This window comes from Coregonus clupeaformis, unplaced genomic scaffold (genome assembly GCF_020615455.1).
Source record: "Coregonus clupeaformis isolate EN_2021a unplaced genomic scaffold, ASM2061545v1 scaf0571, whole genome shotgun sequence".
NCBI classification, from domain to species: Eukaryota; Metazoa; Chordata; class Actinopteri; order Salmoniformes; family Salmonidae; genus Coregonus; species Coregonus clupeaformis.
Window position 1 is genome coordinate 88,916 of NW_025534026.1, and position 26,223 is coordinate 115,138.

General features: G+C 43.5%; 2 protein-coding genes across 3 annotated transcripts in view; both read left to right on the forward strand.

The window, feature by feature from the left end:
- Positions 1–273: 273 nt before the first annotated feature.
- Positions 274–7,670, forward strand: LOC121533198 (CCN family member 1-like). Its single transcript, XM_041839003.2, has 5 exons — positions 274–525; positions 1,913–2,126; positions 3,114–3,485; positions 3,761–3,939; positions 4,901–7,670. The coding sequence occupies exons 1-5, from the start codon at positions 475–477 to the stop codon at positions 5,204–5,206; spliced, it is 1,122 nt and encodes a 373-aa protein (XP_041694937.1). The 5' UTR covers positions 274–474; the 3' UTR covers positions 5,207–7,670.
- A 62-nt stretch (positions 7,671–7,732) lies between these two features.
- Positions 7,733–26,223, forward strand: part of LOC121532550 (rab11 family-interacting protein 4A-like) — a 100,532-nt gene continuing 82,041 nt past the window's right edge. The window contains exons 1-3 of one of the 2 annotated variants that reach the window (XM_045215968.1): positions 7,733–8,541; positions 12,071–12,158; positions 13,922–14,007. In XM_045215968.1, coding sequence (XP_045071903.1) covers positions 8,332–8,541; positions 12,071–12,158; positions 13,922–14,007 — 384 coding nt within the window. In that variant the 5' untranslated portion in view covers positions 7,733–8,331. The remainder of the gene's footprint in view (positions 8,542–12,070; positions 12,159–13,921; positions 14,008–26,223) is intronic. The other variant, XM_045215969.1, reaches the window with a different exon arrangement.

Sequence of the window (26,223 nt, forward strand, 5' to 3'; positions counted from 1 at the left end):
ATGTGACTTAAAAGCACCGGTTACATTTAAGTCCAGCCAATAAAATAAACACGGACTACTTCTAGGGAATTGTATGAATGACGGTATTCATCCTCAAGCACGCCCCCCAATCAGTTTGTAGCCCTCTCCTTAACTCCACCCATTTGGAATGTCTGGCCCGCTGCCCAAATGATAATTGGCTGGACATATGGCAATGCATGGGCGGAGTTTCTGCGGAGCTCACGAGTTGGTATAAAGTAGAGTAGGATACTCTCTCTGTTTAATGATTTAGAATACAGTAACACTGTGACGATCTCGAGGAAGGGAGAAAAACAAAAATTTTCTACACTTCAACGACTTCTATTCATCTAACGCAACTGTGCGACTGTAGTATATTTTTAAAAGTTCAGAACTGCATTCAAGCGGACTAATAACAAGATCAGAGCTTGTTTTTTTGACAACTGTCTACTGTTTTATTGGAATTTATCAATAGTTATGGCAAAACTTATCATCTTTGTTTTCTTGACAATGGCAGTCACCAGACAGGTAAGTCGTATCACCTTGGCAGCTGTCAATTTGGTATGATTCTGATCATATGCAAATCATGCAACAAAATAGAAATGGATGAGTGGAGTGCTTAGACTGTTTGCAATGATCAGTTGGAGGTGCTTTGACTGTCATACAGAAGTAATAGGGCGGCAGGTAGCTTAGTGGTTAAGAGCGTTGTGCCAGTAACCGAAAGGTCGCTGGTTCTAATCCCCGAGCCGACTATGTGAAAAATCTGTCGATGTGCCCTTGAGCAAGGCACTTAACCCTAATTGCACATGTAAGTCGCTCTGGATAAGCGCGTCAGCTAAATGACAAAAAAATAAATAAAAAATTGTATTTTAGAGAGACACAAGTAAAACCCTTCTCTAACGTATTTGTTTCTGTTGCCTGAAGATATATATTTCAAACGGCTGTAACCTACAGACTATTTGGTAACACTTTTACAATACAGTGCATCTGCTCGTGTAATTGCAGTGTAACAGTTTTGTAATTACTAATTGGTACAATTAGTTACAATGTACTTACAGTAGTAACCCTTAACCCTAACCTAGTGTACTAATGAGTAATTACATTTTACATTTTAATCATTTAGCAGACGCTCTTATCCAGAGCGACTTACAGTTAGTGAGTGCATAAATTTTTCATACTGTCCCCCCGTGGGAATTGAACCCACAACCCTGGCGTTGCAAGCGCCATGCTCAACCAACTGAGCTACAGGAGGCCTACAATACTTGTTACACTGTAATTACAGGAATAATTACAGTTATAAGGTAACTGTAATGTAAAATGTACCAGACTCTTTTTGTAGCTTACCAGCCCTACCTTGAATTGTGTATTTTTTTGATAGGCATGTTTGTTCTTGTCAAATAACTTTGACTCACTGTCTGAGGGTGGGACTTTTACATACTGTTGATTCTGTTACTAGAAGAAGTTTGCACGGAAGAGTGATGTACTGTGACTCGAATCACGAGTTGGCAGGGGATTGGGTACAAAACTTAAACAGCTGTCTAGACAGATAAGACATCCACAGGGAGAAAGGGGTAGAAATGATATGACCAAATTAAATGGACTACTTCACATTGAAGTTAAAGTATATAAATTCATTGTAAACTGTGTTCAAAATCACTCCAAAGGGGACACAATAATCATGTTAAATAAATATCTCACAATTAATATCAAATGAACAAAATGGCAAGTCCTAGACTCCTAGAACATATTTATCACTAGCAGTGTTTTAACCATGAAGGCAGACCACAGCAAGAAATTACATTTACAAAGTTAGCTCTTTACATTCCTATGCTTCTCTCTGTTTATGCCTAGGAACCTAAACCTCTCCTCTATCCCCCTCCTCCCCCCTCTTCCTCTCTCCTCCCCCCTCCTCCAGGTGGGTGCCAGCTGCCCGGCGGTGTGTGAGTGCCCAGCCATGCCCCTCTCGTGCCCCCCCGGGGTGAGTGCGGTGGCCGACGGCTGCAGGTGCTGCAAGGTGTGTGCCTCCCAGCTGAACCAGGACTGCAGCCCCACGATGCCCTGCGACCACCACAAGGGACTGGAGTGTAACTACGGCAATGACGTGACCCTGGCCCAGGGCATCTGCAGGGGTAAGGTTGTGTTAGGGGGAGGAAGTGGGTTGTTTGGAAGTGTGTACTGTAGAATTGTTAGGATTCGAAGTGTATAGTGTAGGTTGTAGGTGTTCAGTGTTAGAACTATGATGAGGTGTAAATAATGTAAGTGTATATCTTTTCAAGTGTGATGTGTAGTAGTTAGTTGATGCTGAATTTCTATGTGATAGCATCTTAGGGTGCATGTATTAGAAATATTACCGTAGGACTAAACCATGTGTTGAAAGTCACCATAACCCCAGGACTTAACACGTTGTATCCCAGTGGGGGAGGATATTTGGATGTGTAGTAGATTCCTTATGGAGCTCAATCTCACAGACCAAAATGGAACTAGTTCTATCTATATCAAACCAAGATTCCAATCCTTCATAGACTAAGAATTGCGCTCTACCATGTCCGTGATATGGAGACAGAGAGACTCTTATGTATTCTTACTCACAAGACTTCCTTACTCTGCCCTTTCTCTGACCTCTGACCTCCCTATGGATCTAAGTGTTCTCTCTGGGTTACAGTCTGTGCGCCATGTCAGTGTCGGTTATTGCGTGTTTGCTGGTTGTTAAGGGGAGGATTGCGTAAAGGGGGTTTCAGCTGGTGTAACCAGAGTATATGGCAGATTCCTCCCGGTCATACCTGGGATTGTCAGTGGGGGTTCTTGTACTTTGACTTTAAAACACATCCTCATATTTAGATTTCTCCAGAGACATGGATGGATGGTTCCCAAAATACCCCCTCGTTACATGATAGCACATTACATACTGTAGATAGTAAACAGTTCATTGGTCCTGCTGATGGTTTTATGATAATATGAAGCCTAAATATGTTACTACCTCGAAGTGGTCTTAGTGTCCATCTAAATTGCCCCTAAAGGAATTAAAGTTGAATTTAATTGTACTGAACTGTACCTAACTGTACTGTGCTGAACTGAATGGAATTCAATGCATTCTCCTAATTTCCCTCTCTTAACAGCAAAAACAGACGGTCGTACGTGTGAGTACAACGGGAGGATCTACCAGAACGGCGAGGATTTCCGCGCCGGCTGTAAACACCAGTGTACCTGCATCGACGGCGTCGTGGGCTGTTCTCTGCTCTGTGCCAACCGTCTGCCCCCCGCCACCCCCTCCTGCCCCTATCCCCAGCTGGTCAGGGTGCCAGGGCAGTGCTGCTTCACTGTGGACTGCCACAAGGGTACCGGGCGCCTTCCCCCCACCAAGCAACATCACCAACCAACACAACCCAAACCTCAGCCAGACCAGTACCAGCCAGATAACACACTGGCCAATGAGCTGGTGGAGAGAGGCAAGGTCTGGGAGAATGAACAAGGCTACAAGCACCTGCCTGGTGAGGAGCTGTTGCACTGTTGACATTCACCAAATGCATAATTATTGATCATGATAGATACCTGGCTGTAGCTTATCATGTACACTGAGTGATCATCGCTAGCACTATCACCATTAGTGGTATAATAGTTGATGAATATTGGTCGATAGTTACTCATGTTTGTCTGTACATCAGTCAGTCATATATCCTGGTTTCTTCCCTCTGTGGTATAGTCTCCCTATAACTTCCTTCCTTCCCTTTGTCTCTCACACTCCTCTTCCTCCCACCCTTCCCAGTATGGAAGCATTCGTTAGAGAAGTGTGTTGTCCAGACAACGGACTGGTCCCAGTGCTCACGAAGCTGTGGGATGGGAGTGTCCTCACGCATCACCAACGACAACGGCCAGTGTAAGCTGGATAGAGAGACGCGCCTCTGCACCATCCGTCCCTGCGGTGACGTAGCCGTCCCGCCCAAGGTAAATTCCATATTTAGACAACGCAATAGGTAACTGTGTAGTGTGTGTGTGTGTTTGTGTGTGTCTGTGTGTGTGTGTGCCCATCAGTATGAGCACAAGCATGCAGTACAAGAGAAGAGAGTGTGACTGCACATATCTTCATCATCATCATCATCATCATCATTATCATCCCAGGCAATAACAATATCTCCCTTATCATCTACTGATCTGGTATCACTTTGATAACAAACCCCAACCCCCTAGACTGTTTCCTCTGTGGAGCACGTCCCGATGGGAACAGACTAGCGTTGATTTACTCACACTGGCGGTGGCACCCTTTTAAATATAGTCCCCTCCACCCCACCCACGGCATTCCTGCCAAGCAACTGTCCATCGCTAGGCGCCTGGGCCCTGTGCACTCAGCCAGGGAGATGGTGTGTCTATATTAATCCTCCTCTGTTTCTCTGGCTCAGTGTTTGCGTCCCAAATGCCACCCTATTCCCTATTTAGTGCACTACTTTTGACCAGGGCCCATTAGGCTCTGGTCAAAGGTAGTGTACTATGTAGGGAATAGGGTGGCATTTGGGACGCAAACACTGTGGGCTGGGAGATTATAGCTGATTTACCACTGAGACTAATAAGGCCTCTGTCTGTGCGAGTTTCAGTGAGTTTGATTCAAAACGTTGTTTTTGTCACTGTGCGTGTTCAGTTAATAACTTTACTATAATTGAATCAACTTCAGTTTTGTTTTCAGGACTGACACTTTGTTAGTGATAAGTTCATGATGATTTGGTTGCATAGGCCTACCGGACATTTATTCAAAGATGTTTTAAAGATGTCTGCAAAAGTTTGTTATTGAAACAATACAGGCGCCCCAACAGTACAGCATGAAATGTTTACTTTCCTCTGCCCCTCTCTGATTATCTCCCTCTTTCTCTCTCACCCTCTCATCCCCCTCCCCCTCCTCCTCTTCCCTTTACAGAAGGGCAAGAAATGCTCCCCGACCCCAAAAGCCCCAGAACCCATGCGTCTGTCGTATGGCGAGTGTCAGAGTGTCCGCCTGTACCGGCCCAACTACTGCGGTGCGTGTACGGATGGTCGCTGCTGTTCGCCACATCGCACGCGCACCGTCCCTGTGACCTTTGTGTGCCCGGATGGTGAGCGTTTCCAGAGAGCCGCCATGTTCATCCAGTCGTGCAAGTGTAGCAAGGAATGCGGCCATCTCAACGAAGTGGCCTTGCCACCACAGCACTGGATGTATGGAGACACACATAAGTTCATCGACTAGCTTGACCGTGTTTGAAAAGAATCCTCAAAGTTGACTGAGAACATTGACAAGGGAAGGGTGACATTTTTTAAATAAATACCATGGGCCTTGAGGGTGTTTTTCTCTGCAGGCTTCAAATAACAGAACTGAGCTTCACAATAGGCTCTCAGTAAAAGCCTGGCACTATAATAACTAACTCCCAAATAGTAAAGTACTTACTGTATGTTTGACTGGAGTGGTTTTGATTGACAGGTGATCGATCCACTCCTGAATGTTCCTCAGACATGGGTCTGAACTGAGGCCTACAGTCCCACCTGGTGTTTTTGTTTAGTTACGGTTTGACATAATGAACAAGACCCAGCCGCGAGTTGCTAAGGCCTCCACAGCAACGACAGAGAGAAACAGACGACAACACAGCACTGTGTTGTAGAATAGAAACACATGAACTTGAAGGAACTGTACAGGGTTATTTGCTGTATAAAGTGATATGATGCTTTGCCACTAACCAGGGCCGTATTCACTAGGCACCAAATGGAAGAAAAGAGTCTGACACAGCGACGGACAAGCTGAAGTTGTTCAATAAGAAAGGCTTGTTTTGGGTATCCGTTGCAAAACATTTTGCTAGGATGTGCACTAATGACTACAACCCAGCTATATGAGGGCTGGAGTGATACCGGGGCATCCCACAATGCACTAAGAACAGTGACTATAGAAGTTAAGTGACATCAAGACTGGATGGGCTGAAACGTCTTGACAAAGAGACTGACAAGTTGGAGCATGGGTACTCGTGATATTAACGTTATTTATTCGTATTCTTATCCAAAGAACTTGACACTAACTCTCTGCAATACAAAGTGACGTTCAGTGTAGTTGGGATGATGAGCTGTCTAAAATCAGAGATTTATGTGAGAGGTGGTAATGAAAGAAATGTGTGTCTCAAATGGCACACTATTCCCTATATAGTGCACAAAGTAGTTCTCTATGCATGGAATGGTAATGATAGATAGCCTGTCTCCACTGACTGCAATACTAAAAGGAGCTCTGTCTGTAAATGAGACGTGTTCAGAAATGACTGGACCAATACCAATTTACTTCAAATGACCTCTAATCTCTTACCATCTTCAGATTCAGATACGTTTTATTAGCATGAATGACAAAGCCACTGTTGCAAAAGCGAAGTGAGATAATGTAACCAACAATAACAGTACAAATAATAAATGCATAATAATAATAATAATAATAATAATAATGAGAATAATAATAGAGAATAATAAATGATTAATAACATTGGATAATAATCTTCAATATTATGTACATGTTTGGGATTCATTCATGTATTGTATGCTGTTCCTGAAATCCGAAAAACTATTGCTTATACAGCTTTAATTATTTTTTGTTACTCCAAAACTATAATATGAAATATTTTACTATATAACTGTAAAATACAATTGTACAACGTCTACTTCAAATGTATGTTTGTCATAACTGAGAATGTGTAGCCAAGCTATTAAATGTCACCAGTGTATGTTGGTGTTTACGTGATACAAAGCTGACCTGTGTGCTTCAGCGTTTCAGTTACATGTGATGTTTTATTTTAACTTGACTTGTACCGTTTCAAATTCTCTCATTTGGCAGTCATTTGATTAGCCGTTAGTAAGAGGTTGGTCAACTTAAAGGGATAGTTCCTAAAACACACCAACTTGGCTGCTGACATGCTCACTTTCTTGGGAATGTGTTAAAGGGATAGTTCACCCAAATTACAATACAACATATTGGTTTCCTTACCCTGTTAGCAGTCTATGGACAAGGTATGACAGTAATCACTGCTTTGGTTTTGTTTACATAGTCACTGTTTCCACTGTTGGCACAAATTCAATGCAAGTCAATGGTACCGATATAAGCATTTTTCACGCTTCATGTCCAAATCATCTATAAGTAACTTCCCTGAGCTACACAATCAATTTGAGATACTTTAGGATGATTTGGTTACTAAGTGAAAAATTGCTAATATCAGTACCTTTGACTTACATTTGGATTTGACTACACATGCTAAAAAGTTAAGATTTGGAGACAGTGACCAGGTAAACAAAACCCAAGCATGGATTGCTGTTATGCCTTGTCCATAGACTGCTAACAGGATAAGGAAACCAATAGCCTGTATGCCATTTTGTGATTTGGGTGAACTATCCCTAACAGTGGACTAATGAACAAAATACTAAACTGTTCCTTTAAGACTATACCGTTAAGGTGGGGTGAAAAGGATGATAAAAAGCCACTCCATTATTTGTATCACTGAACAGGAACCCCAGTATTGATTATGTCAACAGAAACACACAGGGTCCGGATGGAGGGTGCACAGACTAGACCAGTCATTATGGGGCAGAAAGTATGGGGAGACCCATTGGGGTTTAGACCTATTATCAAATGTATTTACATTTTAGTCATTTAGCAGACGCTCTTATCCAGAGCGACTTATATGAGCAATTAGGGTTAAGTGCCTTGCTCAAGGGCACATCGACAGATTTTTCACCTAGTCAGCTCGGGGATTAGAACCAGTGATCTTTCGGTTACTGGCACAACGCTCTTAACCACTAAGCTACCTGCCGCAGTATTGAATAGCATCTGCTTGATAGTGTACTGTACACAGATATATCACAAGTCAACACTGACATTCTCACATAATTATATGCAGACATTTACAATAAAAAGCATGTTATGTGGAGTGGACATCAAAATCTCAAAATCTCATAAACTGAAACGTCATTCAGGACAGAATATTTTTCTTGACCAACTCCGCCCTCTGGTGGTGATTATTTAACAGTATCCTACCTGTCTGTCATCGGGTCCCAGTTTTCCTAAAATTATCTGTCTGGATTTCGCCTATCGGATAGGATTAAATGCATAGAAGTATAATGAATAGAACGGATGTCTCCATTCAAGTCAATGATTCGTCCTTTCTATTCAATATATTTGTATGCATTTAATCCTGTCTGCTGTTTATAGGTTTTCCCGCCCGCGCTAGTGTATCTATGTCAACCTCCTCCAACTCGCAGCACCCAGTTGTCCTCGCGCTCTACTGATTTTGTGATGTCACGCACGCAGTGCTTGCGAGCGCTCTCAGCGCAGCGGCGGTTCTCGCCTGGGTGATGGCGCGGTCCGCTTCGGTGTTCAAGTCGGGTTTTCAACCTCACGACAACAAACTTCCGATGGAAAGTGTCCTTCCCGACCCGGAGCAGCTTCTGCTGTTCTTGAGAAAACTCAAAGAGGTGTTCGACGTGTGCGACGAGGATTCAGATGGTTACATTCGCGTGGGGCATTTCGTAGACCTCGGTTCACAGTTCGGCCAAGGAGACGAGGTAATATAAATTCCAATCAAGCATCACCTGGTGTTTTATGGAGTAACGTTACGCCACAGTAGCGTTTGTTTATACGTTTAAAGGCTTTGTTTATACGTTTATTGTTGTGTTTTATGTCGTGTAGACTATGTTATTACACATTCATAGATATTTACTTACAACATTAAATTGATTAAATCATTTTGGTAAATATGTGCATTATTTTATATTTCTTACAGCGTTGACTGCAAATAAACATAGTTCAAATTGTACCAAAAGCTGAACAAAGTGTCTCACACCTGTAAAAGTATATTTTCATGGATGCTAAAAAAGAAAATAGACGTGAGATTAACACGTTTTCAGTGTGGCTGTGGAGGAGAGTAACACTTTCCAGTGAGATAATCTGATTCAGCCTTTCACTCTCACTCCCTGGATCCAGGCTCTAATTTTGTCCCAAAAAGTGACTCATTTTCGTCCAAAGAGAGAGACTTAGAAATAGGCTAATTGTGTTTTTCTGACAGTATTAATGGACTGTAGCCAATATCTATCAATTGCATCAGCCTTTTGATATTTTGTACAATGTGTCAGTCTCAACATAGTAATAAACATAGAAGCAGCCTTTTGTATTTTGTATAATGTGTCAGTCTCAACATAATAATATAGACAGACAGGTTTGTTTTAGTAAAGGAGTTTTCTCTATTATAAATTAGGCCTTACACAAGCCTTCTGCCATTTGAACTGGGCTGAGTGATTGTGTGAGCAGGGAGCGAGCAAGCATAGATCTGCCTGTGTAGATTCAGAAACGGATATATAGCCTAGACTAGAAACAGCGCAAAGCACATCAGAGACTTTATCTCATCCTAACCCCTCTCTGACCTGCTCTGTCTGAATAATAATTGTGTGCAATGGATTGGCACTCTCTTTATGTGAACAATGAACCATTTTAATTGCCGCTCGGTATCTTTGTAAATGTAATTAGGTTGGTAAAAGACCACTTTGCCTGTCTCCACGTAGGCTTTTTCCAGTAAGAATGAGTCATAGGTTGTGTCTGAAATGGCACCCTATTCCCTATATAGTGCACTACTTTTGACCAGAGCCCTATGGGTCCTGGTCCCCCTGGTCAAAATAGGGTGCCATAGTATGCATACACAGGCAGATCTGCGCAGCTCTACTGGAGTCCACTGTCCTACAGTGTGTCCTACTGTTCTGAGTGTGAGTTGGGGATGGATGCATTCTACTTCCCACAGGTTGATAAAGCATAAACTGATCTCAGACCAGTTTTAACTGGACAACCCATACACTCCCAACTTTGTCATTGGCTAAATGAAACCAGTTTGGTCTCGATGTTTTAACTGTTGTTGAATAATCAACAATGATACTAAAGTAAGGCCCATCCATAAATAGGTTGTTGTTCATCTGTGCATGCAGTAGAAACAAGTCCCTTGTATTCCACTGTACATCACAGGGCTGGAACATTAGTGTTGATTGGCTCCCACGTGTTCTGTTGCTTATCACTTCTCTGGAACATTAGCTCTGATTGGTTCCTTTGGGATGCTTTGCATGGACTGTGGGCACATGGATGATGTGGATAGGGGTTAAAAAGGGGTGCTATTAATAGTAGGTAGTGTGGGTGTTCAACTATGCATGTAGCATCAACACTCTCCTCAGCAGATGTGGTGAATAGGTATATATGGACCCTGAATTCACATGTTGGAACTACCTTAGTTCAAAATTAAATGAGCATTTGAGAAAGAGGCAGCTCGATGAAGCTAAATCTTTTCAGCTAAACAACTTCCCCAAAGCTGCTCTCTATATTGTTATTAGACCATAATGGGCCACTCTATTATTTGACCCTGCTGGTCATCTATGAACGTTTGAACATCTTGAAGAACGATCTGGCCTTAATGGCCATGTACTCTTATAAACTCCACCCGGCACAGCCAGAAGAGGTCGGCCACTCCTCAGAGCCTGGTTCCTCTCTAGGTTTCTTCCTAGGTTCCTGCCTTTCTAGGGAGTTTTTCCTAGCCACCGTGCTTCTACATCTGCATTGCTTGCTGTTTGGGGTTTTAGTCTGGGTTTCTGTATAAGCACTTTGTGACATCTGCTGATGTAAAAAGGGCTTTATAAATACATTTTATTTGATTTGACTCTCTAATTACACACACAGAACATGATGCAGATCAGATTAAACCTGTCTGGATCTCTCCGTGGCCCACTGGCCACACGTAACCTCAACATCATCCTTTCACTGCTCCCATTCTCTGTCCTATCCTGTCCACTCCCTCTATCCACCCACTCACAGTCACACTGACCTTCTCCTCCTCCTAATCCAGCAAAACTGAACTTAATCTCCTAAAAACTGACTCACTGGTCCAAATCATCCAACGCAATGGTCTTCATTTCACCCAGTACTTTCCTGTTGACCCAGTTGCCGGGCCGACAGTAACTAGGGTGTTGGAGCCGTGACCAGTCCGGTGTATGTTTTGACTGACAGCTAGCTTACACGGTGAGGGAAGGTGATGCACAGCTGTATAGCAGAGTTGGACAGATGGGACTGTATCCCACCACATTCTCAGACACACACACAAATGAATGAGCATACACACACACACACACACACACACACACACACACACACACACACACACACACACACACACACACACACACACACACACACACACACACACACACACACACACACACACACACACACACACAATCTCTCTGATATTCACACAGTCATTCTCAGTCACTAGCAGGTCTCTATCCCCTGCATTTACAATTGCATGGCACCGTTTTACCAGCCCCATTCTAAAAGTAGCAGTGCTGAAGTTGAAAGAGCTGCAGGCAGCATCTAAAGTGCATTAAATGCATAATTCAGGAGCACAGCAGAGTACCTCTGTGTCTCTGCTCCAGCCCACATGAAAGATGTGGATGTGAGTTGATGGTGGGAACGGCTACAGAGTTGCATACATTTCCTCCATCACAGGGAGTGCAGGTCGGTACTATGGGCTGTTTACAGTAAGATACACCCTCTGTCTCACCCTCTGTCTCATCCTCTGTCTCACCCTCTGTCTCACTTCATGTTGGCTATTACACAGGATCATCAACCGACATCTACCAGTTCACCTCTGACTGGTATTGGCTGGTTGCAGCGGTGCTTTCTGTGTTGTACAACATGCATAATCCTCCACATATATATATATAGATGTATAGATATACACACAGAGTTATGCATTCTATATTGTGTGCTCTATATGAGTGAGATCCTCTATGTGTGAAGAGCCTTACTTTAGCTCCTGGTCATAACAACATGAGGGGTGTTGGAGTGACTCAGTAGTGACTCAGTGAGGGACTGTTAGAACAGGTGGTGGTGGGAGGCACACACAGCTGGCAGCAACTTAACATGGATGATGTGAGTCAGACATTGAAAGGGTGTTTACAATTTCACTGTAGGTTTGCATAGATTCTCTTTGTATTATATGAAGCCGAATCCATAACTCATTTTTTTGTTCAACCTTTTAATTGCCTGTCCCATGTTCTCCAGGTGAAGAAGTTGGCCAAATTCTTGGACCCCAATGCCCAGGGCAGGATCAACTTCAAGGACTTCTGCCATGGAGTGCTGGCTATCAAAGGTAGGACTGAAAGGCCTGCACAGGGAGCCAACCATCGGCAACTGCATAATTCTGTTTTACTGGTGTCTGTGTGTGTGTGTCGTGCATACATGCATGTGGTGTCTTCCCACTGAGGTAGAAGAGCATCACTCAACAGCACTATTCTACCATTACACTCCTACTCAGGTCATAGATTTTGGGACTGAATAGGCTGGGTAACTCCTACTGCCTAGTTACCATGTAGTTACCATGGAGGAGAGTCGAGTCAAAATGGTCAAACAATATTGTACTCTTTTTCATAAGAAAGTAGTCTAGCTCAACCCACCAGATTTTTTTGTTCTTGTGAGAGAACCAATCAAAGCTCAACCAGAAATAAATAACTTGCCGCGAATATTGCATCTACAACGGCCTCCTGTCCAGACTAGTGTGTCAGCTCTCCCTCACTGACCACGTGAGTCTCGTCAGCCAGGCTAACGAAAGAGTGCATCAGCATCAGCAAACGAAAGTGAAGTTGGAGATACATCAAGGATACTGGAGAGTTAGTGTCAATCAAAATGGAAGCTCTACAATTTAGAGAATAAAAAGTCTGCTTTGGGCTATGTGAGTCATTCATTGACATTATGATAATCCTGCCCATGATTGAATCTTAACATCTTAACTTTGGTCAGTTTGTTTTTCCCCGCTACACACTCAAGGCATGTTTCTGCCAACTCATCATAACTGCTCTAACTGACCGGCCGGCCTCCTCTTTGGCCTGTCTAGAGAGAGAGTCCCTGTAAACCAGGTCAGCTTATGATCCCTGCAGTGGACACCAGCCAACCAGGACACATGAGTGGACACCAGCCAACCAGGACACATGAGTGGGGAACCAGCCAACCAGGACACATGAGTGGGGAACCAGCCAACCAGGACACATGAGTGGGGAACCAGCCAACCAGGACACATGAGTGGGGAACCAGCCTTGCCAGGACGTTGTTGTGTATTGCTGGGGCCAGACACGCTAACGGCTAACATCTAACGCTAACCCCATAGAGCTCCATTGTAATTGATTGACAGCAGGTGTGCATGCTTAGCAGTGACCTGCCTCTACTCTGGCCCCAGCCCAGCCACTGCAGCCAGGGGCTAAATCTACAACCCACAGTTGGTGCAGTGACGCCTAGGCAGGGTATGGGCACAGGGAGTTTTCCTTGTTAATACGGTACATGATTGGTGTCATATCAGGTGCCAATGTGAATTTAGGATGATGAACCACAGATGATGGACTGAAGGCTCTGGCTTAGTCAGATTAAACTGCTACTAGTCTACTCCCACTCTAAGTTAAAGCTGAGCCCTTATGTCTCACTCTTACAAAGCCGAAGACTGCGTCTCTAACCTACTCCCAACCAATCATTAATTCATGCCAATGCGCTCCTTCAGCCCTCCGTGTCACTGTTGGCTCACTGTCTGTGTGAATATGTGTGTGTTGAATTATAGATTGGAGAAAAGTAAGTGCACGTTTCCTAAATACTTACAGGAAATGGATTGTGAACTCAACTAGTCTACCTCATGTAACTGTGGCAGTTATTTTCTTTCTTGATGTCTCATTACTTTATAATGCTAATGCTAAGATAATATAAAGTACATCAAGGATTTCATTTGATGTAAAGAAAAGCTACCCAGGGATGGAGAGACAAGTTGACAGTGAGAGTTAAAGAATATCATGTTATTCTATACAGTATGTCAACGTTATCAATAAAGACAGTGCACTGGGGGATTTAAACACCTTCACCCCCTCTCTCTTTCAGGCTGTGAGGGGATCCTGAAGACCACATTGAGAGCTCGTAGTATCACCCGGCGTCCGTATGAGACCGACAACGGTTACTACTACCAGGTACATAGTGTGTGTGTGTGCCCTTCTGCAGGCAAGCCTCTATAGTTGTACACCCCTCTTTTCATTACCAAGTCAAAAGTCATGTGAAACCCTCAAACTATGTTATTTTCTTGTAACGTGGGAGCATTGACTTTCCAAGCCCTTCATCCCAAATCAACCCCATAATGTGGTTACACTTTTACACTGTCTTTTCTCTCTCTGCACGGTGGATAAACCTGGATTAATGTTAGCACGTGAATCTGGACATAAACTCAAGGCAGACTCCCACACAGTGGGTTAACAGGGGATGCTTACGTCATAAACGCCAACCTATTCCTTAGTGCACTACTTTTGACCAAAGCCCTATTGACCTTAGTCAAATGTAGTGCTCTATAAAGGGAGTAGGGTACCATTTGGGACGCAGGCAAGGTTTATACACTGAGTATACAAAACATTAAGAACACCTGTTCTTTCCATGACATAGACTGACCAGGTGAATCCAGGTGAAAGCTATGATCTCTTATTGATGTCACTTGTTAAATCCACTTCAATCATTGTAGATGAAGGGGAGGAGACATTTTAAAGAAGGATTTTTAAGCCTTGAGACAATTGAGACGTGGATTGTGTATGTGTGCCATTGAGATGGTGAATGGGCAAGACAAAAAACGTAAGTGCCTTTGAACGGGGTATGGTAGTAGGTGCCAGGCACACCGGTTTAAGTGTGTCAAGAACTGCAACGCTGCTGGGTTTTTCACGCTAAACAGTTTCCCGTGTGTATCAAGAATGGTTCCACCACACAAAGGACATCCAGCCAATTTGAGTGTCCGCTTGAGTGTCTTCTCTTTGTCACCCACAAGGAGGCAGTGTTCAACAGCAAAAGCTAATACAAAAGAACTGGAATTTTCACGCAGTGGACAGATAAAAATACAAATCAAATACATTTTTATTTGTCACATGCACCGAATACAACAGGTGTAGACCTTACCGTGAAATGCTTACCTACAAGCCCTTAACCAACAATGCAGTTCAAGAAATAGAGTTAAGAAAATATTTACTAAATAAACTAAAGTAAAAAATAAAATAAAAAGTAACACAATAAAATAACAATAACGAGGCTATATACAGGGTATATAGTCTGGGTGGTCATTTGATTAATTGTTCAGCAGTCTTATGGCTTAGGGGTAGAAGCTGTTAAGGAGCCTTTTGGACCTAAACTTAGCACTCAGGTACCGCTTGCTGTGCGGTAGCAGAGAAAACAGTCTATGACTTTGGTGACTGGAGTCTTTGACCATTTTTTGGGCCTTCCTCTGACACCACCTAGTATATAGGTCCTGGATGGCAGGAAGCTTGGCCCCAGTAATGTACTGGGCCGTATGCACTACCCTCTGTAGCGCCTTGCGGTCGGATGCCGAGCAGTTCCAGTCAGTGCTTCTTAGGCTTCACATCAAATATAATGAGTTGTACGATACCTTTACAAATGTATGTCTTTACCAACATTACTTATTTAGATTTTATTGTAGGCCTAGTAGTTTACTTCAAAGTTAAATGATCATAACATTTTAGTGTGATTACAGAGTACAACTTTTCAGCATAAGTACCTCATGTGACCAGAGGGTGGCGCATTTGATCCATTCCATTGCCAAAGAGTAGGCACAGTAGCTGTCCCAGATTCTCTCCAGCCCAGCCCCATTCTGTAGACATGGCCTTTGTTTCACACTTCTCTCTCATTTAAGGTCAGTAAACAAAGATAATTGGCTTACTATGTCATTATTGTGTCATGAGGGGTGTGCAGTCTATAACATTGTTTCCAAAATATGCCCCCCAAGCTTTCACCACACTGGAGCGGACCTGGGTTCAAATAATATTTAAAATCATTTCCATCTGGCACTATAGGCAGGCTAGAGCAAACGCTCAATGTATTTGAAAGATTTCTAATAGTATTTGAACGCAGATCTGCACTGGAGAGGAGGATCCCCATATTAAGTGTTACAGTATGTGTCATTGTAATGACCCACTCGTTGGGTCATATCTGGGGAAACAAGATATCGTGTGGTAACGCTTTCTACCACGACACCAGGCCAGGTGGTCTCCCTGTTTATGTAAACAATGTTGATGTATTGGTTTAATGTCAGTGGGTATTAACTAATGAATGTTTTGCGTTTCTGATTGTTTTATGTTTTCTCACATCTTGGTATGGCATCAGTGTTACACAGTTACAGAGTTGTATTTTCAATTACATTTTTGGACACCATTTCTGAGAGATATATTTTTTTATCACACTTTCAATATCACCTTTTCACCAACAGGATAAAGACATACATATTTTGTATTTTATTATGTCAGTGTATTATTTTATGTAAGCCCTCTCTGTGAGTACCCAGCTCGCCTCTCAAGGTGTGTGATTGAGATAATTTCTCTTCCAAGGCTTCTGCTGCAAATGCCATGCCATTATACACACGGAGAAGTGCTCTTGAAATATTCACAAAGCCTGTAATTTAATACCTATCCGTCTCCCGTCGTCAAAGAAATAGCTTTTGTAAAGTGGCTCTGACATTACAAAATGCCTCTTTTTCCTTCACTGGAAATGTCATTGAACTAATGTAGTCTTATTCACAAGGCAATGGAACTGTATGACCCTGGTGGTATATGTGGTAGTTATACTGAAGTTAACAGAACACACACACACACACACACACACACACACACACACACACACACACACACACACACACACACACACACACACACACACACACACAGAGGCTATAGTCTGCCAGGTCGCAGTTGTAAATGAGAACTTGTTCTCAACTGGCTTACCTGGTTAAATAAAGGTAAAATAAATAAAAAATATAGTGTGATTTCCACCGTGTTACATGATTTTATAGCCTATTGTTGGCTCCACATAGTGTCTGGTTGATTTACAGCTGACCTACTACATGTGAATAGTTTGTTGTTTGTACCATGTTCCAAAGAGAAAATGTCATCACCATGGCCATGGGTGGAATGGTGTGGAGCCCAACTTATAGAGACACACAGAGTTCCCTTGCTACCCTACACTCAATGTGTGTGTGTTTGTGTGGGGTGGGTGCGTTTGTGTGTGTGTGTGTGTGTGTGTGTGTGTGTGTGAGTCAGCCTGGTCCTAGATGAAAATGCTTCCAGTTCCAGGGGCTGACTTGCGGCCAACCGTCAAATGGTCATGTATAATTGATCACGCCTCCCTCCTCTAGTGTCCATTCAACCTGTTGCACTAGATGCTGGGAGATGTTGGGTGTCTCATACCTGTTATAGGCAGAGGTAGTTGTGGTGAACAGGGACTGTACCTTTAGCTGAACGTATATACATTCGCAGGACAAGTTTCAAACTATTTGTAAGTACATTGTGAATAGCTTTTCTTTTGAGGATCATTATATGTTACATTGTTTTTGTATTGATGTTTTTGGGGTTAGTTTGGGTGGGAGAGTGTAGTTATCTGGTACAGTGGGGTTGTTATCCAGTGTTCCAGCCGAGCTGTCTGGACTAAAGAGGTTTGCGGAGGGAAAACTTGGTTGCCATTGTGAGGAGACAGAGGAATCCCAGAATCCCTGTGCTCCAGTACAGCCTCTAGAGGTGAGAGAGAGAAACAAAGAGAGAGAGAGAGAGAGGAGGAGGAGGAGGAGGAGGAGAAGTGTGTGATCCGCCTCATTAGTGTAAGAGGAGGTACAGAGGATTTATTAGCCTGTTCACTGAATTGGATACTGTGCTGAGCGAGTGCACACACACACACACACACACACACACACACACACACACACACACACACACACACACACACACACACACACACACACACACACACACACACACTCAACACACACACACACACAGAGGGGGCAGGCTGGGGGAATACGTTTTGGCAGGTAACAGAGACAGATGAAGTTGGTGCGCTGAGCATTGCAGGGGAGGAGAGAGCAATAAAGACTGTGTGTGTGTGTGTGTGTGTGTGTGTGTGTGTGTGTGTGTGTGTGATGAGAGTTTGGTCTAGATGTGCATCACCAGGGAGGTAGGCGTAGAGAGATAGCAGATCAGGGGGAAAGCAGGCTCCAGTAATTGACAAGCCTGGTTTACAGAATCAGGTCAGAGCAAAAAGAGTGGGAACCCCTACACAGTGGCACTAGCAGGGTACAACAATAGAGTCATATCTACCACCGCTCTTGTTGACGTTTTAAACTGCCACTGGTATATAGGAGCTAGGACAACGTTGCGTATCGTACCCACGTAGCTCTATGTGTCTGGTCATTCCGTGTCAGTATGGATTGCAAATGTCATTGTCTCTTTGCAATAGCTCAAAATAAGCCAAACAAACTCCCAAAAACGGCAATGTAAAGTGAGCCAAAGTTCAAGGAACCGCTAACATTTTACTGATGCATAGGGAGTAGGGACTGAGCTTGGTGTTTTAAGGAGTCAACTGTGTTCTGAGGGCAGATCAATCATGATTGGTTCTTAAACAATGAACAAACTGGAGACTAAGACCACCCAGAGACACACTTCAGCCCCCCCAAATAATCCCCTCCACACCCCTCTAACTGGTACTGACTCTGGGCCACACTGAGCTGAGATATCCCTCTCTGTCTTAAGACGCTTGTCCTCATAGGACTGCATGGATTACACTGACATTCCACCAGTGCAATTAGCATGCTAACAGGTTAGCAATGAACTCCACTTTGGAATTAGCATGCTAGCAGATTAGCAAGGAACTCAATGGGTTGAGTATTTACTTAAATAGGTAGGCAAGGATACAGTGGGGAAAAAAAGTATTTAGTCAGCCACCAATTGTGCAAGTTCTCCCACTTAAAAAGATGAGAGAGGCCTGTAATTTTCATCATAGGTACACGTCAACTATGACAGACAAATTGAGGGAAAAAAATCCAGAAAATCACATTGTAGGATTTTTAATGAATTGATTTGCAAATTATGGTGGAAAATAAGTATTTGGTCACCTACAAACAAGAAAGATTTCTGGCTCACACAGACCTGTAACTTCTTCTTTAAGAGGCTCCTCTGTCCTCCACTCGTTACCTGTATTAATGGCACCTGTTTGAACTTGTTATCAGTATAAAAGACACCTGTCCACAACCTCAAACAGTCACACTCCAAACTCCACTATGGCCAAGACCAAAGAGCTGTCAAAGGACACCAGAAACAAAATTGTAGACCTGCACCAGGCTGGGAAGACTGAATCTGTAATAGGTAAGCAGCTTGGTTTGAAGAAATCAACTGTGGGAGCAATTATTAGGAAATGGAAGACATACAAGACCACTGATAATCTCCCCTCGATCTGGGGCTCCACGCAAGATCTCACCCCGTGGGGTCAAAATGATCACAAGAACGGTGAGCAAAAATCCCAGAACCACACGGGGGGACCTAGTGAATGACCTGCAGAGAGCTGGGACCAAAGTAACAAAGCCTACCATCAGTAACACACTACGCCGCCAGGGACTCAAATCCTGCAGTGCAAGACGTGTCCCCCTGCTTAAGCCAGTACATGTCCAGGCCCGTCTCAGTACATGTCCAGGCCCGTCTGACGTTTGCTAGAGTGCATTTGGATGATCCAGAAGAGGATTGGGAGAATGTCATATGGTCAGATGAAACCAAAATAGAACCTTTTGGTAAAAACTCAACTCGTCGTGTTTGGAGGACAAAGAATGCTGAGTTGCATCCAAAGAACACCATACCTACTGTGAAGCATGGGGGTGGAAACATCATGCTTTGGGGCTGTTTTTCTGCAAAGGGACCAGGACGACTGATCCGTGTAAAGGAAAGAATGAATGGGGCCATGTATCGTGAGATTTTGAGTGAAAACCTCCTTCCATCAGCAAAGGCATTGAAGATGAAACGTGGCTGGGTCTTTCAGCATGACAATGATCCCAAACACACTGCCCGGGCAACGAAGGAGTGGCTTCGTAAGAAGCATTTCAAGGTCCTGGAGTGGCCTAGCCAGTCTCCAGATCTCAACCCCATAGAAAATCTTTGGAGGGAGTTGAAAGTCCGTGTTGCCCAGCGACAGCCCCAAAACATCACTGCTCTAGAGGAGATCTGCATGGAGGAATGGGCCAAAATACCAGCAACAGTGTGTGAAAACCTTGTGAAGACTTACAGAAAACGTTTGACCTGTGTCATTGCCAACAAAGGGTATATAACAAAGTATTGAGAAACTTTTGTTATTGACCAAATACTTATTTTCCACCATAATTTGCAAATCAATTCATTAAAAATCCTACAATGTGATTTTCTGGATTTTTTTCCCTCAATTTGTCTGTCATAGTTGACGTGTACCTATGATGAAAATTACAGGCCTCTCTCATCTTTTTAAGTGGGAGAACTTGCACAATTGGTGGCTGACTAAATACTTTTTTTCCCCACTGTATGTGGTGACTGCAGGGTTGGGTAGGTTACTTTCTAAATGTAATCCATTACAGTTACTAGTTACTTGTCCAAAATTGTAATCAGTAACGTAACTTTTTGATTACCCAAACTCAGTAATGTAATCTGATTACTTTAAATTACTTTCCCATTAAAAGCCGAAGGTTAGTAGCTGGAACAGCCACAAAGTAATAAAATCAGATTTAACCCTAACCTTAACCCTAACCTTAACCACACTGCTAACCCTAATGCCTAACCCTAACCTTAAAGAAACCCCAAAAACTATGTTTTCATACATTTCTACAATATAGCCAATTTTGACTTTGCATCTGGCCCATTTAGTGGAAATCGCTCAGTTCTGCCTCAAGGACAGAAAAAAAACTTCAACCTGCTTAAGAGGCATTAGAAGAAGACAAAAATGTATATTACCAATTGAACAACATCTATTGCAGGATAAATCATTTTTAGAGTTTACAACAGTATCTGGCCATAAATGGATGTTGCATTTTTACTTTATAGGTTGGTTATGTAGGCTTCTTCTAACCCATTGCTTTCTACTACACGTAATAATATGATTAGGCTATATCATTTCAATTAAAAAACAACAGTCTGTCAGATTTCCAGTCATTCCAATTAATGTATTATTATTATTATTTTTTGTTACCTTTATTTAACTAGGCAAGTCAGTTAAGAACAAATTCTTATTTACAATGACGGCCTACACCGGCCAAACCCTACACCGACGCTGGGCCAATTGTGCGCCACCCTATTGGACTCCCAATCACAGCCGGTTGTGATACAGCCTGAATCGAACCAGGGGGTCTGTAGTGACGTCTCGAGCACTGAGATGCAGTGCCTTAGACCGCTGCACCACTCGGGATAATACCCCTTGATCTTCAAGAATAAATATGGAAATATAGATAAGCCAAATTGTTTTACCTGAGCATAACCCAAAAACGAAGGACTAATTAGCCTAATCTGTTGTTTTTTATTTTGTTGTCAAAAAGGAGTTGAAAAAGAAATGCTGCTCTCGGAATGGCATGCTTTGAGCACTACCGAAATGTGCTAATTGAAAGATTGTCCATGAAGAAAATAAAAGCCCCACTCGTGGTCTTCTTAAATTAAACTCATTTTTGACAGTATGGAGCACAAACTTTTATTCCATAGGCTGGGATCCGCACTATGCAGCTGTTGCAAAATGTTTCACTGGCTGTCAACTGGGGTGTATTCATTACTCAGATTCTGTTGCAAAACGTTTCTCAAACAGAAGCAAACGGAACAGAACGGGGAGGGACCTACCTGAATCTGTCCAATAGAAACTCAATTTTTGCTCTGTTTGCTTCCATTTAGTTCTTAAACAGTAAACGGTTTCCGGAATGAATGCACCCTTAGTCGTAAAAACAATGATTGATAGGCAGCTTAAACTTCTTCAATTCAACCTGTATTGGGTTAAAATACACATATACATTTATGAACAGCCATCCACAACAACCACAATCTGTAAGGCGCAAATAAATGAGAGAGCAGCAGTGTGATTCACATCAATGCGCTATGTAGCCTAGATACCAATACAAAATCTGTATCGCCTGTAGGGTACACCACTGCTGTTATCTTTACTGCCAAGATTTTATTCAAGTTGGATAATCTTTGGATGCCGACAGTAGTCACACCATTGGAAGACATAGCTTGAACTGTAGCCTACAAAAGCCTATTCCTGCCCTTTTCCCGCGATCCATCAAATGCATTTGGTGTGTCATCATAGGGGTCTCTGTTTTGTGGTCAGACTCGCTCAGGTGGAACAAACTAAAACTCTTTGAGAGACTAGTCAAGGATCATATCACCTCCACCTTACCTGTCACCCTATATCCACTTCAATTTGCTTACCGCCCCAATAGGTCCACAGTAGATGCAATCGCCATCACACTGCTCACTGCCCTATCCCATCTGGACAAGAGGAATACCTATGTAAGAATGCTGTTCATTGACTATAGCTCAGCATTCAACACCATAGTACCCTCCAAGCTCATCAGTAAGCTTGAGGCCCTGGGTCTCAACCCCGCCCTGTGCAATTGGGTCCTGGACTTCCTGACGGGCCGCCCCCAGCTGGTGAAGGTAGGAAACAACATCTCCACTTCGCTGATCCTCAACAATGGGGCCCCACAAGCGTGTGTGCTCAGCCCCCTCCTGTACTCCCTGTTAACCCATGACTGCATAGCCATGCACACCTCCAACTCAATCATGAAGTTTGCAGACGACACAACAGTAGTAGGCTTGATTACCAACAATGATGAGACAGCCTACAGGGAGGAGGTGAGGGCTCACGGAGTGTGGTGTCAGGAAAACAACCTCTCACTCAACGTCAACAAAACAAAGGAGATGATGATCGTGGACTTCAGGAAACAGCAGAGGGAGTACCCCCCTATCCACATCAACGGGACAGCAGTGGAGAAGGTGGAAAGTTTTAAGTTCCTCGGCGTACATATCACTGACAAACTGAAATGGTCCACCCAAACAGACAGTGTGGTGAAGAAGGCGCAACAGCGTCTCTTCAACCTCAGGAGGCTGAAGAAATTTGGCCTGTCACCTAAAACCCTCACAAACTTTTACAAATGCACATTTGAGAGCATCCTGTCGGGCTGTTTTTCCGCCTGGTACGGCAACTGCACTGCCCACATCCATAGGGCTCTCCAGTGGGTGGTGCGGTCTGCACAGCGCATCACCGGGGGCAAACTACCTGCCCTCCAGGACACCCACAGCACCCGATGTCACAGGAAGGCCAAAAAGATAATCAAGGACAACTACCACCCGAGCCACTGCCTGTTCACCCCGCTATCATCCAGAAGGCGAGGTCAGTACAGGTGCATCAAAGCTGGGACCGAGAGACTGAAAAACAGCCTCTATCTCAAGGCCATCAGACTGTTAAACAGCCATCACTAGCACAGATAGGCTGCTGCCTACATACAGACTTGAAAATCACTGGCAACTTTAATAAATGGAACACTAGTCACTTTAATAATGCCACTTTAATAATGTTTACATATCTTGCATTACCCATCTCATATGTATATACTGTATGCTATACTATCTATTGCATCTTAGCCTATGCCACTCTGATAATGACATTGCTCATCCATATATTTATATATTCTTATTCCATTCCTTTACTTAGATTTGTGTGTATTAGGTTTTTGTTGTGGAACTGTTAGATATTACTTGCTAGATATTGCTGCACTGTCAGAACTAGAAGCACAAGCATTTCGCTACACTCGCAATAACATCTGCTAACCATGTGTATGTGACCAATAAATGTGATTTGATTTGATTTGAAGACATGTTAGTTAACTTTTCTTGTTCTGGTGCAGACAGGCCAGGGAATTCACCAGGGCTTACTCATCTTAATCTCCTGTCCCTGTCGAACTCCTTTAGTCTCTCTATTCTCTTAATTTCGTTTAAATATTTTCATAACTTTGCGCCTTATCTCTCCGTTCCCGGAGCTTCGGGCAAGTTTCCTGATTCAACATCAGAGCAGAACGGTGTGTGTGGGAGCTCCCAAAACCAGCTCTGAAATTCACTGTATAATCTCACCCCCCTCCTCCCCCCTCTCTGCTCCTTCATTCTCTTGCACCATCTCTCTTGTGTGCTTTCGCTTCCACTCTCTAAATCGGTCGGTCTCTCTCTCTTTCTGTCTCTCGCTATCTTTCTCACTCTGTTTTTCTCCCCTTTCCCTTTTGTTACGCCCTGACCTTGAGAGCCCTGTTTTCTCTAGTTGGTTTGGTCAGGGTGTGAATTTCTAGATGTTCTATTTCTATGTTGGCCGGGTGTGGTTCCCAATCAGAGGCAGCTGTCTATCGTTGTCTCTGATTGGGGATCATACTTAGGCAGCCATTTTGCCTACCTTAGTTGTGGGATCTTGTTTCTGTTTTGGCTTGTGTTTGTGTAGCCTGTTGAACTTCACGTTCGTTTGTGTTTTGTTGTTTTGATTCTGTCTTCAGTTAATAAAGGAATATGTACGCATACCACGCTGCACCTTGGTCTGATCCGTCTATCAACGAGCGTGACACCTTTCTCCATCTTTCTCTGTATCCCTCTCTATCTCCCGCTCTCCCTGCTTCGTGCTTTCTGGTTCACCCTTTTCCTCTCTCTTTCTTTTAATGTCTCTCTCTCTCGCACTCTCTCTTTTTCTCATCCCTCTCTCCACATTAGCATTTCAAATGAGAATCGAGGGAAGACTATGCTCCGTCAGCCACTGCAGTCATTTCATGCTCGGATTTAAGAAGACAGACAGACGAGAGAGAGAGAGAGAGAGAGAGAGAGAGAGAGAGGGGGATAAATAAAGAGATATGGAGAGAGGGAGCAGTAGAAATAGAGAGAGAGAGATCCACACAGAGAGAAAGAGAAAAAGAGAGAGAAAGGGGAGAGAGAGAGAAGGAATATTTACTGTGTGGGGGCTGCTGGAGCATACTGTGTGAAACACACTCATCTAGATGAGTGAAGGAGGCGTGGGGAGATGGAACTGCATTGAGAATATTGTACTGCAGACTTATGGCTTGTCATAATAGCCATATAGATCCTATTAGTCATCGCAATGATAATAGCTTTTATGGGTCCATAGTTCTTCAGAATTGTGCAGTCAATGGAATAACTTATTCTGTCTACAGTTACATGGTTAGAGATCTTTAAAGAGGTTGATTTTAAGTCACTGTAGCCATATGCAGTACCAGTTATTGCCTTAGCTAGATTCAAATAATCATTACTAGTGCCTGATTGACTGATTTCACATAGGCCCACACATATAATTTGGAATGATACTGTAGCATTTCTGCCATCTCTTATAATGACGCCATAGTCACAGCAACCCATACTGACTAGAAGCACACATCACTCACCCTGCTATCACAGCCCACACATACCACATCACTCACCCTGCTATCACAGCCCACACATACCACATCACTCACCCTGCTATCACAGCCCACACATACCACATCACTCACCCTGCTATCACAGCCCACACATACCACATCACTCACCCTGCTATCACAGCCCACACATACCACATCACTCACCCTGCTATCACAGCCCACACATACCACATCATTTACCCTGCTATCACAGCCCACACATACCACATCACTCACCCTGCTATCACAGCCCACACATACCACATCACTCACCCTGCTATCACAGCCCACACATACCACATCATTTACCCTGCTATCACAGCCCACACATACCACATCACTCACCCTGCTATCACAGCCCACACATACCACATCACTCACCCTGCTATCACAGCCCACACATACCACATCACTCACATTGCTATCACAGCCCACACATACCACATCACTCACATTGCTATCACAGCCCACACATACCATATCACTCACATTGCTATCACAGCCCACACATACTGATGATCAGCATGCATCTGGGATGTGGCACTCTCCATAATTCCAAATGGCACCCTATTCCCTATATAGTGCACTACTTTATCCTATTCCCTATAGTGCACTCATTTTGACCAGAGCCCTATGGGCCCTGGCCAAAAGTAGTGCACTTTATAGAGAATAGGATGCCATTTGGGACTGGACCCTAGTGCATTATATAGGAATAATTAGGTTGCCATTTGGGACTCAATCTGTAAGCGCTCTCTGATGGATGGAGAGGTAATTGCTAGTCAAAGGTATTGATCCACGATGGCTGGCCGGCATGCAGCCTAATGGAAGCTGAAGGGACATGGCATGGCTTGTAGTGTTGTGATTTATTTAATGAGGGGTGTGTAGCGTCAGGCTAGCTGTAGGAAATGGGCTGGTATCTGTTGACACTTAATTCCCT